At 40.9% G+C, this 19,454-nt stretch overlaps 1 protein-coding gene across 4 annotated transcripts in view; it reads right to left on the bottom strand.

The window, feature by feature from the left end:
• Positions 1-19,454, bottom strand: part of Slc44a1 (solute carrier family 44 member 1) — a 193,842-nt gene that overhangs the window by 111,401 nt on the left and 62,987 nt on the right. For all 4 annotated transcript variants that reach the window (XM_052176497.1, XM_052176499.1, XM_052176498.1 and 1 more), the window contains one exon: positions 1,685-1,821. In XM_052176497.1, the coding sequence (XP_052032457.1) occupies positions 1,685-1,821 (137 nt within the window). The remainder of the gene's footprint in view (positions 1-1,684; positions 1,822-19,454) is intronic.

Below are 19,454 nucleotides of genomic sequence, written 5' to 3'. Positions count from 1 at the left end.
ACCTAAGACAGGGTATGGTAAGTTACAGGGCTGACAACTGTGGCACAGGGCTTAGCAAGGCAAAGAAGGGATCAGACATGGGCACAGAAACTGAGGTCTTCAGTGCCCACCACGTATTCAGTGCTCTTCACACACCCTCACTTTTATTTGGATGCCAACGGCTGGGCTCAGAAAGCTCTTCTATCTCTTCTTATGAAGCCAGTGACAGAATCTGAGTGGGACTCCATATCCTCAGTACTCCATGCCTTTTCGGCTCTCTATATTAAGGGCATGAGGCGGTAGTTCAGGAACATCACTCCTCTTCTTCCCTTCAGAGGACCAGCATCCTGTCTGGAAGGATCTGAAGCCAGGCTGGGATAGGCATGGTTATGGCTCCAGGCCTGTCTTAGTCAGCTACACATTACATGGGGTAAATATCTGAGTCAACAAGTTGTTCAAGGGACCTATCACCAGCCTTGGATTTAGGCAAGCAGGAAGGCATAAGAAGCCCTTCACACAAAACACAAGCACGGAACCTCAGGGAAGTTCAAAACATGAGCCAGAGGGGGCATTAGCATGCAGTGCTATACAAAGAGTAATTTTAAAAATACTCTATAGAGAACTGCAGCAACCCATGCAGAATTGAGGACAGGACCTGGAAATGAGAATTTCCAAAGAGCAGAGCTGAGTGCAGTGAACTGGCTCTGCTGGTATTCGCTACTAATCCCAGTCTTTTAACCTCAAAGATCCTCCAAACTATTCTGAGAAAAGGTCATGATGCAACGTTAAACTTAAGAGCAGAACATAAAATTATATGTGCACCAGCACACTGAAAAAGAACCGACGGCAGAAACTTGATTATAGTTCTTTACATTCATTTCCTGTAACTTTCACCATTCACTTTACACATGCATATATTATACTGTTAACTGCAGATTAAACATTGACTAAGTGGGGAAGGGAGGAAAGACAGATCGTGAGATTTAAACAAAACTTGAAATGAAGGGGAAACCTGAACTTTACATAGAGTATACTAATAATTCTGAGTTATTCTATAGCACACCTCATCACAGCAAGCTTAGATTCACCTGACATTTCAGCACTCACTCAGCTCTACTGGTTAAGACAAGAGGATCATCCATCAGTTCATGTGATCAGTTCAGGAAAGATCCTATCTCAAAACAATAAAACCAAAAGTAGCCAATAGGTTGTACCAAAAGCACCTGAAGCACTTAGTTAAAAAAATACAGATTTGCATATCCCAAGGACCTACTCAGAATTTCCCTGGGAATCACCCCATCCTGGGGACATTCTACTGTTTTCCTTTTTTTTTTTCTTTTTTTTTTTAAACAAAGGTGTGAAATAACCTATTTCTGCTTTGTTTTTTAAGACAAGAGACTTTGCTATATTGTCTAAGTGAGCCTGCACTTAGGCTAAGCAATCCTTCTGCTTCAGCCTCCCGAGAAGCTGGGATTACAGTCACGACCACTATACCCAGCAATTCTAGAGTTAATAATCTCCTGAGTTGGTACTCGCATATTTTAAACTAGGAAATCTAAAATCACTTCAGCTTTAGTTTTTCTCTTTAAGGCTGTTTTATAACATATTTAGTTTGAGGACAAGTGTATACTGAAATGCAGACATAGAGCATTTAACTGTGAGCATAGGGGCCCAGGTGATCAATTTGGACAGTCTAAAATCTCACCATTGATCTCTGCAAACTTCTGGACGTCACTCAAGGTTTTCAACTCCTGTCGGGGACATGCTGCTACACACAGTGCTATAGACTTGATCTTCCTGTTTATCAAGTCCAGATTGCATGGGTCCAGAAAGAACACATACCTAAAGCACGGAAAAAAGAACCAAGATATTATTTTGCAAAATACATATGGTTCACCGCATACTCAACCAAGCCCCAAAACAAAGGTCAGACTCCACTGACCTACACAATCCTCAAATAGAACCATCAGTGAAGGGTTTGAAAACAATGACTTATAATGCTTACAAAAAGAATGGAGTAATTGAAGGAATTAATAGTTTTCACAATTTCTTTTCCTAATATTTACACTTTATAATGTACAGATTTCATCATTGGAAATCATCATTTTCTTGCTTTGTTAAACTCGTACCAAATACTATTAGAACATCCCAATGTTGTGATTTAACATACATTACAGTTGCCATGGAAACTACAAACTTTGGTTAATGGATATTATTATCAAAATGAAAATAAGTGTATTAATGAATATACACTGATATGAATGGAAACTATAAAGATATACAACAACATCACAGTCCTCTAAAACGTCCTTCCTTTTCAGGGTTCCCGTTTGCTAAAAATAATGCAGATTACATTTTAATTGGAATAGCCACAATACCTTTCCTATATATTTTAAAAATATCATAGCAGTTATATAAAAATAATTCATATATCCTAAATTATATCCTAGGTATTTTTATACAATAATATTTCTTAAAGCAAAGCTTAGGTGGAAATCACAGGATTTAACAAATAGAATCAAAGAGAAGATAAGGACAGCAGGTGTGTATTATAACCTGTCCAAGAGAAAATGATGCCCACACATCCTCCAACAAGATAAATAGTGACTAGCATTTCACACTGTGGAGGGAGTGCAAGGAGGAATGTCTTATTTGGCACAGAGTTCTTTAATCACAGCCCTGGTACATCCCCCCCCCCCCCCAGTCCATGGCAAATTTTACAAAGTCAATGTCCTTTCCCACAAACTACCCCAACATACACCCCAAATACAACTAACCATAAGAATGAGGTAATTACTTTTTCCAGTCTTTGGCTACAATCTAATGAAGAAACAGGACTAGGTACAAAATCTAAAAGCAAAAGAATAAAGTCAGTGTGCAGGTGAAACAGGCACTATTTAAGAATACCAGGGTAGGGGAAACAATGCAGAAGGTTCCAGAGAGGCCCTCACAGATGGAGCCCTAACACTACACAGACAGTGCAGCCAGAAGACCATTCAGGGGCCCAGCAGGAAGCAGAATCACAAGCTGCACTACAAATCTACACGCTCCTAGAGACTCTAAAATCACTAATGTTCCAAAAGATAAAAGGAACGCAAAGAAGGCAGATGTGGTTTGGAAGCAGGGTTCATGGACCACGTCCATGGCTGCAAACAAGGAGGTAGTTAGTACAGGCAGGCACGAAGAGAATGGTTCCTTGGCTGGAACAAGCAACCTCTCACTAATTTTCCAACCATCTGTCCCACGCATGTGACTCAGCGTGTCTGTTCCTAGGACCACAGACAATGGACTGCACAAAGCTAGATTCTGGGCAGGGAACACTTGGGACTCTGAAAAAGGGTGTATCAACTAGCTTGCCGGCACAGGCAATAATAAGTACCATTTATGATATCAGTAATGGATGCAGCCAGTGTTTAATGAATACTCATGTGCCAGACACACTAAAAAACTCTGTGAACACATTAGTTTCACACAATAGTGTGGTGTGTTTCTATGAAGGCAGCGGAATGTGGGCTGAGGAGTCACTGAATACACAGTTCTTAGTGATAAACGATGCCCTAAGAAGGATCTGGAAAAATACATGACAGGAGAAATTAGACTAGAGACAAGTGAAAAAAGGCAGAGGCTGCCAGGCCTCCCAGCTGGGACAAGGCTCTAAGAAAGATGATCTCCTGAGAATAGACAGCTTCCCAATGCTAAACCTGCCCTAGCTGTATTTTTACAGCCCTAGTTTATCCTCTGAAACACCATAGTATTTGTACTTGAGTAGATGGCAACCTTGTACTGTGCCTTAGTTATACAGACCTGAACCTGTGTTCTGTTTTTTTTGTTTGGTTTTTTTTGTTTTGTTGTTTTTTATTTTGTTTTGTTTTTGTTTTTTTACCTGCTTTGGCCTCTCAAGCAGATGAGATCACAGGTATGCACTCTCCTCAGTTTCTAGGCCTCCCTACAATACTTCTTTGGCCTAACTTAAAAAAAGCATCTTCCCTTCTTAGCCTCAGTTTCTGTATTTTAAACACTACATGCCATTTACTCTCTAGTCTACTTTAAGGTCACTGATGGTGCACACATTAACAGACAGTGTGTACATGATAGTTCTTGTTGGTTTCACACAGAAAACACCTGACTTTTACAAAGCCTGCATTTGATAGTTAGCAACTCCACTCAACTTAGTCTGGGATAGCCTCAAAATAAAACTACAATACTACGATTTACTTTTCATTTGGGAGAAAAATCTGCATAGATGCCATTGGGTCAAGAGGCTTGGGAAGATAAGCAGCCCTCAGAGCAGGTGGTCAGGCAACCAGAAATGGGATAAGAAGGTGAGCAGAATCCTACAATGTATATTTAGCACTATCAAACTAATATTGCTGATTATATCGTAAGAGTATGGTTTCTGAAAACCTATAACACATACAAGCAAAATACAATTTTAAATAGCATCTTCAGAAATGTATGCTAATGACACACACTTAGCATGCACCCACACCCTAGTTCCGACCTAAGAACATATTAGATCCAATTCACACATACACACACTATGAAGAGCTCCTTACAGGCCCTAGGTTCTAACTGTGTTAATGTCTTTTGGATGATGGAAAGCTTGCTCCCCCTTTCACAGTGAAGGAAGCTATCAACTCTATTTACAAATTAGGCTAGCACCAGCAGGTGGGACTTGAGTAGTCTCCCTTTTCAGTTTCATTTCCTGTGGAGTCAGCTACCTGTGGCTGCAGGAACAGCCACAAAGTCAGGGAACAGCAAATGGAAACTTTCATAAATAGATAATATATATATATATTTTGAGTCATTTTTATTGTAGTTATTGGTATGGCTACTCTATTGCATGGTTAGTTATTGTCAGTTTCTTTCTGCATCTGATTTATTAATTAAACTTTCTTCTAGGTATGTACTCATAGGAAAAAATAAATAGTACCCACAATAGTACAATAAAATACCAAAACAAAATAAAAAACAAAAAACCCCCTGCAATCCATAGCGCCAAAGAACTGCCATTCCATTTTAGAATGCTTAACATGAAGAGAAGGGAAACTAAACTGCAGTTAACGGACAGCTACAGAGAGTATTTTTCAGAGACACAGGGTAGGTAAGAAGCAACAAAATACTATCCATCTCAAAGCCCATCCTAATTCCACCATCAGCAGCCTGTGTCAGGAACGAGGACGAGGCATGTTGTAGAAGCTGAAATCTATTAATAACTTAGAAACAGCTTTGTTTAAGTTTCACATCCATTATAGGACCTAGAATAAAATACCACTCATGAGGATGGGCGGAAGGCGAAAAACAATGAGAAGAATACTTCAGAAACTGAACAGCCTGGACACCTGCAGGCACTGGCGCATCCAGTATGCACACGAGCGGCCTGCTCGGGTAGGTGGTCCAGAAAAGACACTGGCAAGGGGAACTGCCAAACACCCGGGTGAGCCTCGAACTTAAAAGTGTGATGGGGGCTGGAGAGATGGCTCAGCTGTTCAAGGCCAGGCCGAAAACAAACAAGGGCAATGGCGACAGGAGACAAGCCACAAAGTGTTCAGGCTGCCCCACAAAGGAAGCTGTAGAGAGACCGTGGTGGGGGAGGGTGTATAAGCACACGCTCAGTTCTGGTGGCTTCTGGGGTCATTTGAGGAAGATATGAGGCCAATCTACTTTAACTTGAAAGTCTAGAAATACAACACCAAATTCTGTCCAGGAGGAAAGAAAGGGAAGAATCCCCACGTAAAGCAGCGTGTCTGCACAGTAAACAGGAGGACACGTGCACCACACCCGAGAACAGCAACAGTGAAGGGCGAGTGATAAACCACAGAAGGTCAGGAAGAGGAAAAGAGCCACAGGAAAGGAAGGGGTAACTTGAAAAGCCGTGCTCGGAGCGAGAAGATGAAACCCAATTAGATGCTGCTGCACGTTTAAAGGCAGCTTAAACCTCTATCTGGCTTTTACTGTCCTCACCAAGAAGAGGACAAGGTAGAGAAAATGACGTACTGTATTTCACAAAGCCTCAGAGGCTGTGTCCTCAGAACACTGCAATTCAACAGCCAACAGAAGGATCCAGATGGTGGGTGATAACTGGAGATCCCATAGACCTAAAGTCTGACCCACAAGGGTTGTTCTCTCTGATCCCAACAGGAAAGACAGGACACGGACAGTCAGTGACAGGTTGATGGCTGTCTGGTCCATCAGGTCCAGAGCAGAAGGAACTCCACCTATTCACAATGCAGTGGTTTACCCTTGTAGGGAACAGCACTCAAAGGATAAGCATTAAACAGGACTTAATCCACAAAAAGCGTCCCATTATTCCACAAACATTGCTACATATTTACTCCCTTTCAATGCAAAAATCCACAAAACACAAATTTAGAATGCAAATAAGTTACGGACTACAGAAAAACAGGCAGGAGTACAACCAGTCATTTCAAGCCCACGTGACTGACGTGTGATGAGGTTGAAACGGCTGTGGAGGTTGTACAGATCTGCAAGGAGGAAAGACGGTGAGAGAAGCACGCGGGAGGTGGGGGCAGGAGGAATCCGAGCTGCATTTTGAAACTGAGTAGGAATTTTCCAGACAGACGGGGAAGGGAGCACTCCGGGCAGAGGAAACCGCATGCCTAAAAGCACAGAAGCATGAAAGAGCATATTTAAGGGACTGCAAATAATCGGATAGGGATGACTCTAGGGTGGAACATCAAAGAGATGTGCCAAGGAGAAGCGAGGATAAAGAGGTGGCTGTCCTGAGAAGTCAGGGGATCGCACACTGCTCCATAAGGCAATGTGTAGTTACAAGGACACATCTCAGTAAGGCCCTGGTGTAACCAGCCGATCAAATTGAAGGCCAGAGGGAAAGGCTGGGGCACAGCAGTGCAGATCCAGAGATGAGCCCTTGCCATTAAATTGCCTCCTGCTGCCATGGCAACTCTGCAGTAAGGCTTTTTTGGAGCAAGAGGTGGCAAACAGATACCAGGTCTGCTGGCCGCCTCCTGCCAGATTTGGCTTCTCTCCTCTCTAATCAAGCACTGCGGCACTAAAGCGGCCAGCAAAGCCCCTCGGAGGCTTCCGCTTTAGTGAGTCCTGACACATGCCTTCCCCAGAGGGGAATAAAAACGGAGTCTGATCATTTGTCCAATTATTACCTGGAATCAGTTTATAATGTATAGCCCCCTTCTGTGGAGCATGTTGCCCTTAGTAAGTCACCAAAAGGAAATACACAGCAGCGATGCAGGCCTTCTGCTACTGCTAAGTAACAGCCATGCAGGCCTTCTGCTGTTGCTAAATGCAGGCTACAGAGAGCTTGAGGATCTGTTCTCCACCCACCCTCGGAAGAGTTCTGCCCAAAGAGACCTCTTACTTCCATGTAGGGGGAGGGAAGACTGCAGCAAGGCAAGTCCAGGCATTATACCAGGCCAGGAGCCAAGTGTCCCAAGGAGGGCCATCTTATTTGGCCTACAGAACTATAGTTAGCATACTCAAACTAAGTTAACTAACCAAGCTAACTACAACAGCACACCATTAACTAAAACATGCCTGGCCCCTAACATTCTGGAACCCCTCAAAATTAAGACAGACTGGCTGGGCACAGTGACTAAGTATAGATAGTGATCTAGGAGGTTGTATGATGGTTGCAACAATTCCCCTCTGCCCATAAACACGTGTACTTCTACAGTTTCAATATCTGTCCCTCAAGATTCCATGTCCAAGGGTAGGGATGTACAGCACTTGCTTAGCTCCTATTCAAAGGTTCAATACCCGCTCAGCTCAAGCAAAAAACACTAAAAAACAAAGATAACAATAAAACACACCTTGAGATTGATCACTGTGGCAGCATTAGGAAGAGGAGCTTTAAGTGGTGACCAATGATAGTGCAGTGCATCAGGAAACCGCAGGGGCTAAGACTAGAAAGTGCTAATCTTAGGTCAACCTAAAGTAGACTGTGAAACCCTGCCCCCCCCCAACACACACACACACACACACACACACACACACACACACACACACACACACACACACACGGGGGGGGGGGGGGGGGGAAGAAAGAGAGACAAAGACAGAGAGACAGACACAGAGAGAGAACTGCCCCTCAATACTTCCACTCATTTATCTGTTTTATTATCTATCTCCACCACTAGAAATCAACTCTAGGAGAGCAGAGCTGGTTGGCTATTTAGTCCACTTCTATATCCTCAGTATGTAAATAATGCCTGGAGTGAAAAAGGAATCCATAATCATTTATGGAATCACTAAAAAGATGGTAGTTGTATACATTTTGCTAGGTAAAGATGAGGTGGAAACAAGTAGAGGAGAAGATATTTAAGGTCGAAATACTATTACTCAACATAAAAATTTTAAACATGCTCTCTGCCAGATACAGAGGTAAGTAAACAATATAATTATAAATATGCCCATACTTTCTAGGCAGGCTTGTGGCTCATACTTCTAATCCCAGTACTTGGGAAGTTGAGCCAGAAAGTCTGAAGTTCAAAGACAGCCTAGCAAGATCCTATCTCAGAAACCAAACCAAAACAACAAAAAGAGTGGTCTCCCTTCCCTGCCTCCAGGGCACAGAGACAAAGGAGCTATAAGCAATGTAAATGTGTCGCCAGGACAAAGAGGCCAGCACAGAAGGTTCAAATGGGTCTCTGAAATGTCATGGGAGGGATCTAGAGAGTAGACAACTAAAAAACACCAGTCATTCAGGTGTGGGGGGAGGGGAGCCAAAGCAGAGCAGGTGTGGCTGGCCACAGAGAAGAGACCACGGAAGGTTGGAACAGTTGGTGTGGACTGCAGTGAAGGATGCAGAGGCTCAGGAGGGCGCTGCAACTTGATGGTGGGCCTTAAAGGTGTCAGAGGCAGGAGAGTGGAGCTCATCCTGAAGCTGGAACAACAGGTGACTAATAGGCGGGAAGGAGGCTGAAGGATTTGTACCAAGCAATGAGGTTAGGCTGAGAATGGATTTCACTCATCCTCAGAAGCAAGAAAGACACCATGATGACGTGATAAGGAAGACAAGAATATCCCAATGTGACCAGGATGGCTGGGCCATTATGGTTTGTAACCCTGCTCCACTAAAAACAAAACAAAACAACTTGAGCACTGTGGTCGATGCTAACAATCCTAGCACTCACAAAGGTAGAGACTGGAGAATGTAACCCCTGAAACAGTTTGAGTTACACAGCAAGACTGTCTCAGAAGTCGTAGACAAAAGGGACACTATACTCAGGAAGACATGTAGAACTCAGAGGATAAACAACACTATGCCCACCTTTAGAAAGCCCCAGTTTGGTGCCCTTGATATATTAGTTACCAACAAAGACGTGCAAATGGAGAACCCAGAGACAAAATCAAGTCTATGTAGCTTCAATGTCTTCCTCCTACTTACACATGTACCAAAAAAAGGGGAAAAAATATGCTGGAGAACCCAGAGGCAGTTCCCAACACCCACAGGGTGGTTTACAACCATCCTTTATTCTAATTCCATGGGCTCTAATGGCCTCTTCTGACCTCCATCAGCTATACAGGCACACCTGCACACACGAAACAAAATAAATCTAAACAAAGCAGAGAGGATACATGTTAGAATAAATCCAAGACCTGTCTCATGTGCAAAGAGAGGGATAAGAAAATAAATACTTTATAAAAACATCTCCTGAGAACTATCAAAAATAATTTTTCCATTTAACAACGTACCAAACCTAAATTTGCTGTCAATACCATGGTCAGAAGGGAAAATTCTCACAACACTCACAACAAAAAATACTATTATGTCATGCAACAATGCCAAAGGATTTTGTCTTTTTCTCAGTGAAGACTTTACCTGTGCAAACTGTTCTGCTTTCCTTTAAGACGCACTAAGGGTCTTACTAAGTTGCAGTGGCTGCTCTCAAATCCCTTGGCTCAAGGGATCCTCCTTTTACCTAAGCCTCCTCACCTTTCTCACCTGTAGCCTGCTGTGACTATAGGTAGGCTAAAGACTGTGACTATGGGGAGGGAGGCCTAGGGTCTGTGACTATGGGGAGGCCCAATGGCCCCCCTTTACCTCTACCACATGGGCTATCACATGTACCCCTGGGTTTAGCCAGGTCAATGTTTTTAAGTATATATTACTGAATTGTTTATCAAAAAAATCTAATTCTGAAGTATTTTCATCCCTAAGGAACCTCCATATCTACTAACCGTCATTGCTCAGTTCTCTGTATTGCCTACCCCTACTTCGCATGAGTTCAAAGCTCATCATGCTTCAGTGTATGTTTCAATATTTCATTCTGATTATGCATACTATTCCATTGTATGGCTATACCACAGTTTTGTTATCTATACATCAGTTGATGCAAATCTGCATCATTTTTCTCTTTTGAGAGCTATTATCAATTATATTGCTATCAACATTCATACATATGCCTCTGTGTGTACGTATGTCTTTATTTCTTTTAAGTAGGTTTCAAGTAGTAGACTTTCTAGGCCATAGAGAAACTATGTTTGACATTTTGAGAAATAGTCCATGTCTACCAAGGCAGATATTCCATTTTAAACTCCCATTGTAATACATGGGTCTCCAATTTCTCTAAATCCTTGTGCATATTTAAAAATGTGTACCAACTGATGAATGGATAACCAAATTGTTATATAGCCATACAATGAAATAATTTTAAATTATCACTGTTCTAGTGGAAGAGAAAGGTGTAACTGCTTTGCAGTTCTGCCTTGCATTTCGCTGATGGCTAATGGTGTTCAACATCTTTCACAAGCCTATGTGTGCATATTGCCTTTCAGTTCCTTTGGAAAGATGTCCCTTGATTCTCTTGCCCATCACAGACTTTTATCCATTTGTACCAAAGAGAGAATAATGGAGCAATCAATATTGTTGCAATACTATGAAAAATACTATAAGAAAAAAGCTAAATAGTAAGGATGAGAGAGGACAAAAGCTCATTTAGAAGACAATATAGGAGCAAAGGATCAGAGGCTGAAGAATAGATGTAACAAGGAAACAAAGCAAAACATGTGTGTACTCGGAAGACAGGCTTGCTGCCAGAATAGGGGGTTTCAACTCAGTTGAGTTGATTTTATAGGGAGAGCAATTACAGATGTTGAGAAGACCAAACTGACTCTGTAACTGTGGAAGAGTAAATCCTGAAAGCATTCACTGAGAAAAATTGAAATACTTCTCAGGGCTAGAGTGAGAATCAATGGGGCAAGATATGGAAAAGAGCTTTGTAAGCAACATACACATGGGCTAAAAGCTTTCCCATCTGGATCAAAAACAGAAGCACCAACAACTTCCAAACCTCCTTTAAAAGATGATGATGATAATGAAGACCACAAATAACAAACATTTGCCAGGTACTGTGCTAAGGCTCAAAATCACTATTACATTCGTTCAACATTCATACAACACCACTGCATGTTCATACTACCAACAAGACTTTTTGAGCAAAAAATTATTGTTGCTATTTCCTACAAGGCAAACTCTTTCTTCCTCAATTACCTCTCCGATGGATCTACCTGTAAAGATACCCTCAATTGCATGAACAATTCAACTCATCACAGAAAAATTGAAAATGCTCTTTCCTTTGTATTGCTTTTATCTTTTTTATTAGAGAATCAAAATTTTCATAATTGAAGATGCCAACCTTGGTATGATTTAATTTCTTTATTGCTTCAACAATGTACAAATTATCCCCTCTTCAATGACATACAATAATCATTTCAAAATATTTAATCCATCTGGAATTTAGTTTGTATGGTATGAGATTAAAATAGTTCTGAATGTAGTATTCATCATATCCAGCCCAATATTTTGAATTTAATTTTTTTGTTGTTAAATGACTCTTGCTTTCACATATTCTACTTCTCTTGGGTTTTAGTATATCACTTCCACATTCTGTCTCCATGATTGTAAGGACCTACAATTAGACAGTTCTTAGAATGTAATCTTAGAACATGATTTTGTCTAGAAAGCCCTCCACCCTTTGCTTCCCTAGAAAGAATATAACAATAGCAACTATAAATACAGAACCTTTATGAGAAATCCTCAAGTCTCATGTCTTATCTGGCCAGCACAACAATTGCCAACAGTTGATTGTTTTGTTATTTCTAAGGGTGGAGATGAACTTGAGCCTTGGACCTACTAGGTAAGTGAGTCACCCCTCCACCCCTCCAAGTGCCAACATTTAAAAAAGTCAGAGCTGGAAAGATGGCTCAGAGGTTAACAGTACTTGTTCTTGTGGAAGACCTGACATAGGCACCATAGGCACCCCTATGGCAACTCACAGTCCTCCATAATTCCAGTTCAGGGGATCTAACACTTTCTCCTGACTTCTATGGGTACCACACACACATGTGATACATAGACATATATTTATGTAAAACACTTATATACATAAATCTAAAAATACATTTAAAATAAAAATCAGAAGATTGGCAGGCCCTCTATGTTCTCCTCACTCTTCTTTAACCTGTTAACAGTTACCTGGCCTCAGTTAAAAAGTGGGCTGGGGCAATGACTCAAAACAGTTAAAGTCTTGCTGTAAAAGTCAGAGGACCAGAGTTCAGAGTTCAGATCCCGGAATCTACATAAAACAGCTTGTAGGCATGCTAGTCTACTTATAGCTCCACCCTTCAAAGACAGACACACAGGATTCTTAGAGTAAGCTAATGACACTATATAAATGAACTCTGGTTTCAACTGAGAACTTGTCTCAAAGAATAAGATGGAAGACTCCCTCCCAACACCAACCTTGGACTTCCATGTACACATGCACGGGTGTGAGTATGCACACATACATATGCACATACTCACACATGTGTCCCCCACCCAAGAACATGATTATATACACATCACACATACACATAAAAAGAAAAACAATCCTATTATCAAAGACTTCTCTACCTATATTCTATATCTGAGCTAGAGCCACACAAAACCACTATGTATGGAGTCCAAAGTACCCTTTATCTCCTAGGGTCTTTACACCTAGTACATTTATGTTATTTACAATCTTTGCCTGGTGGCTTTGGGGTTTTTAGCCTCTAGTGAAACCCACAAGCTTCTCTTTCTGTTTTCGAAGCCAGAAAATTCACAGTTCCTTTGATACTCAATTTCAGCAACTACACTTAGCCTAGACATCTGGTCTACCCTCTCAGACACACCTCCTGCATGGCTCAATCTCTTCCTCTCAGGTACCAGTCCATTGTCTTACAATATATGCACTTTCTTTTAATGCTCTGAAATTATTTTGAGAATAAGAATAATTTTGTAAAAGCATTCCTCACTTGAGAAAAATCTTATCTGCTCTTTATGATTTATACCATCAACCAGGATTAATTTACCATCTCACTGGGGTTTTAAACCGGTACTGTATTAAGTCTATAAATTAACTTTGGTTGTATTGTTGTATTTACTGTGTTAAGACTACCCACTAGGAGGAGATTTGATGTCTATTATTGTTCTGCTTTCCTTCTATTAAAATATTATAATTCTCTGCACTTGGCAATATATAAATATGCATAATATGTGATGGTACAGATAGACTTTACTGTAAAAAATAAGCATTATATTTTTTCATTATATTTTAGCATAATAATAAAATAAATGCCTGAATTTGTTTAGGCATATGTTTTATAACTTGCAATTCTAAAATCTTGTTTAGGGCATGTTTTGTTGCAGTTCCTAAACAGTATTATATCCCTTGTATAATTTTTCTCTCTAATGGGGTACATACATTCCAGTTATTTTTTATGTGTTTGCTGTAACTAGTTATTTAAAACAATGGCACATAACTTTGGTAGCAAAGACTACATAACCTTGGTAGTTGCCCCTACTCAAGACTTCTATTATGCCTTCAAGTTTGAATTTTCAACAAAAAATGCCAATGTGAAAGACAATTCTTTCTGATAAATTCTGCTAGGACACCTGCATCTTTCTTTGGGGCAGGGGAATCAATCCTGTCTCTTTTTCACACCACCTAAATTGTCTAAAAGTACCCACAAAGATAAGAACTTAATTAAAAGATCTTAAATAAAGCAGAGAAAAATCTTTGTGATTTGGGGGTAAAGTAATAAATTATTAGAACAGAAAATAGCACAAAACACTAAAAAAATGATCAAAATTGAAAACCTTTTCTTATTAAAAGATATGATTAGGAAAGCTAGGGAGATGGCTCAGTGGGTAAAGTGTCTGCCACACAATCCTGAAGGTCTGAGATCAGTCCACAGCACAGCTCACAGTGGCTAAAAACAAGGCAAAGCAAAGCAAAGCAAAGCAAAGCAAAGCAAAGCCTTGCAATCTCAACCCTAGTTTAATGGCCCTAGCAAAAGACCATATCTTAAAAAGGATGAGAATAAGAATAAGGAGGAAGAGGAAAAGGAGGAGGAAGAGGAAGAAGGAAGAAAGGGAGGGAGGAAGGGAAGGGGAGGGAAGGAGAGGAGGGGAGGGGAGGAGAGGAAGGGAGGGGAGGAGAGGAGGAGAAGGGAGAGGAAAGGAGAAGAGAGGAGAAAGAACCCTCATGAGAAACACTACCCACGATGGACCTCTAGCCCCCCAGACACATGCCATTGAAAAAAACAAAAGAGGGCACTGGAAAGAGATGACTCGGTGGTTAAGAACACTTGCTGCTGTTACAGAGGACCTAACTTTAACTCCTAGCGCCCACACCTAGTAACTGGTAACTAACTATCTGTAATTCAGCAGCATGGGATCTGACACGTGCATGCATGAGCACTCCGTGTGCGCGCGCGCGCGCGCGCACACACACACACACACACACACATACACAAATTTTCCCCAAAAACCAAAAGGATAAATAAAACTCAGACTACAGAAAATATCACCAAAAATAGGTAACCAGAAAAGGTCATATATTCAGATCATAAAGGACTTGTATTGAGATTATATGTCATTCTTGAAATTCTTTTATCAAAACCTAATTGCTTTAAAAATGTGTGAAAGGCTACTACACAAAAGACAGGTGAACTGTCAGTCACTGCTTTAAAAGAAGTTCAGCATCACTGGTCATTAAGAGTATGGGAATTCAGAAAATAAAAATGAAAAATGAAAAGGGAGTTATAACCACAAGACAATGAGGCACCATTATACACCCACTCGAATATCTAAAAATAGACAACACAGAACACCTCGGGGAGACACAGCAATTAGAACCCTCCCACTTTCCTAAGAGAGATGCAATGGCGCAACCACTGAAATAGTGTGAACCATTCAAATCCTAGCATCCACCCAAGAGCACTGAAATATAGATGTGTCCTTATAAAACTGTGTCCACAAGCTTCCAAACCAGCATTTACTCATGATGGTAAGAGAGTAGCTTTTAATTAAAAAAAAGTTCAATAAATAAAATATAATACAGTCACACAATGAAATATCACCTAGCAATTTTAAAAGGAATAAATTATTGGCATATTTATAAAGTATGGATGAATTTTAGTAAAATTTTTATGCTGTGTTTAAAACAGTCAAAAAGCAATCCAGGTATGGTGGTATTTGTATTGATAAAAGAAAAATAAACAGGAAAAAAAGATATAGACAAACACTACATATCACATGCTTTCATGTTGAAGAATCCAAAAAAAAAAAAAAAAGAAAAAGAAAAGAAAACAAAAGAAAAGGGGAAAAAAAAGTAAAATTGTATTGACAAAAAGCAGATCACCAGCCACTGTGGTTAGTTAGGATAGAGGAGGGGCTAACTATAAAGGAGCAAAAAGTTATTTTCTATCAATGAAAGAGATGTGGATCATTGTGGACAGTGCTTGTCTTAGTCAGGGTTTCTATTCCTATACTAACATCTTGATCAAGAAGCAAATTGGGAGCCCAACGGAGGTGGCGCACGCCTGTAATCCCAGTCCTCAGGGAGGCAGAGGCAGGTGGATTTCTGAGTTGAGGCCAGCCTGGTCTACAGAGTGAGTTCCAGGATGGCCAGGGCTGCACAGAGAAACCCTGTCTCAAATAAACCAAAAAAAAAAAAAGCAAGTTGGGGAGGAAGGGGTTTATCCAGCTTACACTTCACACTGCTGCTCATCACCAAAGGAGGTCAGGACTGGAACTCAAGCAGGTCAGGAAGCAGGAGCTGATGTTATTTACTGGCTCGCTCAGCTTTCTTTCTTTCCTTTCCTTTTCCTTCTTTCTTTCATTTTTTTTTTTTTTTTGTGATAGATTCGCATTTACTGGTAAGTCCATTCCCCAAATAGGAAGTCTACATGCGTTAACTTTCAAAGTATACTTTATAAGTTTTTTTTTTTAATTGAATATCTCAGCTTGCTTTCTTATAGAACCCAAGACTACCAGCCCAGGGATGGCACCACAATAGGCCTCCCCTCCTTGATCACTAATTGAGAAAATGCCCACAGCTGGATCTTATGGAGGCATTTCCTCAACTGAAGCTCCTTTCTCTGTGATAACTCCAGCCCGTGTGAAGTTGACACACAAAACCAGCCAGTACAGAGCTTAAGTGTATATATTCACCAGCATTCTAAATAGGTATGTTATTTTATTATATGTAAATTATACTTCAATAAAACCATAAAATAAAATATCTAAAACTTCTTCAAAATGTTCTTTGCAAAATCCTATTTAACCTATAGCACTGGTAGTAGGTAGGAATTCAACTTTATTCAGAGAGAGAGAGAGAGCCAAACTTTGCTCTTGGTTTCTGGGAGTTAGTCTCTGTATCTTAGAGGAGTGTCTTTGTTTAACTGGGTCTTGGGTCATGGCACATGGCCTTACAAGATGATTTATGATGACGGCAAATAGTGTAAAACCCCTACAGCATAGAGATTATTCTAGAAAGACCAACATCTTTCTGCAGATGAGGAGACTGGGATCAGGTGGTATCCATGTGACCTGCATGTGAAGACCTGAAGACTGAGTCATCTACACTACAAAGACAAGGAAATGGTAAGCACCAGGGTTGACGTGAACTTCCTAGTTGCCCATGCCCCGTATCTTACACACCACCAACAGGCAAGTGGTGTGCTTCAACTCCACCTTGCTCCCTTCTTTCCATAGATAAGAACGGACTCCTTTTCTCGGCTTCCCCCTATCCCCTATGTGGAATGCACTGGAAGCATGACTATGGTAGCTATCTGTGACTTTTGTGAGTTCTGGCAAATTCTTGAGCCCAGGAGTAATTAGTGAGTTCTTCACCCACATCTGGATGTGGACGTGTGTGGACGTGTGTGGGCGTGTGTGGGCGTGTGTGGATGTGTACAGATCATCATGGAAATACTGCATGCCTTTAAGCCCCCCCTGTGCCCTCAATTCAGATCCAGGTACATACACACCCTGGACAGGTTTAAAACCACGTCTATGAAACTCCTAGTTAGTGGTTAATGATTAATCCAATATGTTATAAAGGTCTCTCAAATTTTTTCTTTTTTACTTTAAAAATCAAATGCGTATGGTACCAGTGAACCTGGAGCCAACAGATGAAGCTTGTACCCCAGCTGCCTAACTTAGCTATAGCAAGTGTGTACACTAGTCCTGCTTTATATAAAGGGCCCTAACCGCCCTACCTTACTGAGCTGCATTCATGCAATCTAATCCTAAGTAGCTTTACACTTTCCTAATTAGAATCTGTAAACGGTTCCATTTCCACCTCTTGCATTCCCTAAAGATAAGTATATAGTTGGTGTCCTTCCCGGACTGCTAACAGTATTAGTCACAGCAAGTATTATGACAGTGGGCAGAATCTCACTAGAACTTACATTTTTAATTAAAGCTAAGAAATAATGGGATCATAAAATATAACAAAAATTATTTTCCAAATATGCCTCCAAAACTTGCCTTTTGAAAATCTAGATTTTTCCAACTTCTAACATTTTGTATGAGAAGAAATGAGTGGGGAAATTGCATAAATGATAAAACAAGTTTCAATTTGATCATAAGTATTACCATTTCTGAATGCTGATGATGTTTGTGGTATAGAAAGTCTACAAATGCAGGTTCATTTAAGGTCTATCTAGGGTGTTTCTTTTCATTTTATGCTAAACTAGGAGAGAGGCAGCCATCTAAGGTTGGCATCTATAAGCATCCTGATGGGAGAATGGGGTTGGTGATTTCCTTCAAAGCAAAGGAAAATGCTCAAAACTGAGAACATATCACAGACTAAGAATATATCCTCCTAGTTACACTAACTGTGAAAGCACACAGGTAAGCTGCTGGGTTGCTCTGAAGAACCCTGTAAAACTTAAGCTCCAGTACAAGGCATAGTTGTACCCCACCTCACCTTCAAGCTGCTTCAACGCCAGGGATAGGTGGACGTTCCCTCCATATATACCAGCCCTCACCTTGCATTAGCTTGGGCTGTGATTACACCAACCTGACAGACTGTAAGCCTGAACTGAACCTCACCCTAAGAACCTGGGGCTCTACATCTGATTAAAATGATCCTGTTCCTAAGACCTCCTCCATCTCTGGCTGAGGCTCTTTAACCTACAACCAAGAAGCTGTCCTGAGGGAAGGCTCATAATGGAAAGGCTTTCACTGGAGCAAGGCATCATGAGCTACAGATACAGGTTCATGGTAGGCACTGAAAGAAAATGACTCCTTGCGTATTGTAATACGTAGGGAAACAAAACCTGAGTCCTAAAGCCACATGGAGCTGAATTCTTGGAAGGAGGATGTGGTGGGAAGGTGACTCATTCCCCAGATCAGCCAGAAGGGCAAGGCTTTGAGTCTAGCCTAGGAAGCCCGGAATAGAGAAGCAGCAAAGCTACCAACTTCTGGTTTATAGAACCCCATTGCTTTCAATCACTAGGTTACAGCGTCCTATTGCAACAGCAGTAAGTAAACTGAAATAAAGGTGTTCCTGCTCCTTCCATCCAGCTGCCCTACTTTCCTCTCTTCAGCAGTTGTGATGGGAACCCAGGACAGCAGAGCCACAAGGTGTCGATGGCTAGCACTGGCGCAGGATGGAGTGTCTGCCATTGTTCACGTCTGCATTTGTCTTCCTCGCTAAAATGGGAGCTCTTCAAGGATAGGGCTATGACTGCCTCTGTTGTTAATTTAATGCACACAATACACTTCATGTGTAAAGAAATAACTTAGAGAAAATAAAATCTACCCATTGTTCAATGACAGCATTAAGATTTCTGTGTCATTCTATAACTAACTTGTACATTCATACAAGTATCTATAAAACTGGTCTCTATGCAATATAAAATTGACATTTTTTCCTTAATACTATACATGGACATTCCATGCACAGGGCCAGCCCCACCCTTACGTGGGGCCACTGGGTCTCAGACCTGTTCTCCCATTGTAAGCTCCTGAGCCCTAAAACATCCCTTTGGCTACGCTTCCAGCAATTGCCTCTGTGGTTGCATGATTTTATGAAGGTCTACTAGTTTCACCAGTTTACAATTTCCATGAAATAAAAAAATATGTCTATGTAGCTCAAGAGTATATGGAGAGTTTAAACACCTGGATTTAGACTCTGAGCCAAAAACAAACCCCACAA

The sequence above is a fragment of the Apodemus sylvaticus genome, chromosome 3 (assembly GCF_947179515.1).
Source record: "Apodemus sylvaticus chromosome 3, mApoSyl1.1, whole genome shotgun sequence".
NCBI classification, from domain to species: Eukaryota; Metazoa; Chordata; class Mammalia; order Rodentia; family Muridae; genus Apodemus; species Apodemus sylvaticus.
The sequence above is the reverse complement of the archived record's forward strand: the minus strand, read 5'-3'. Positions and strand labels throughout refer to the sequence as shown.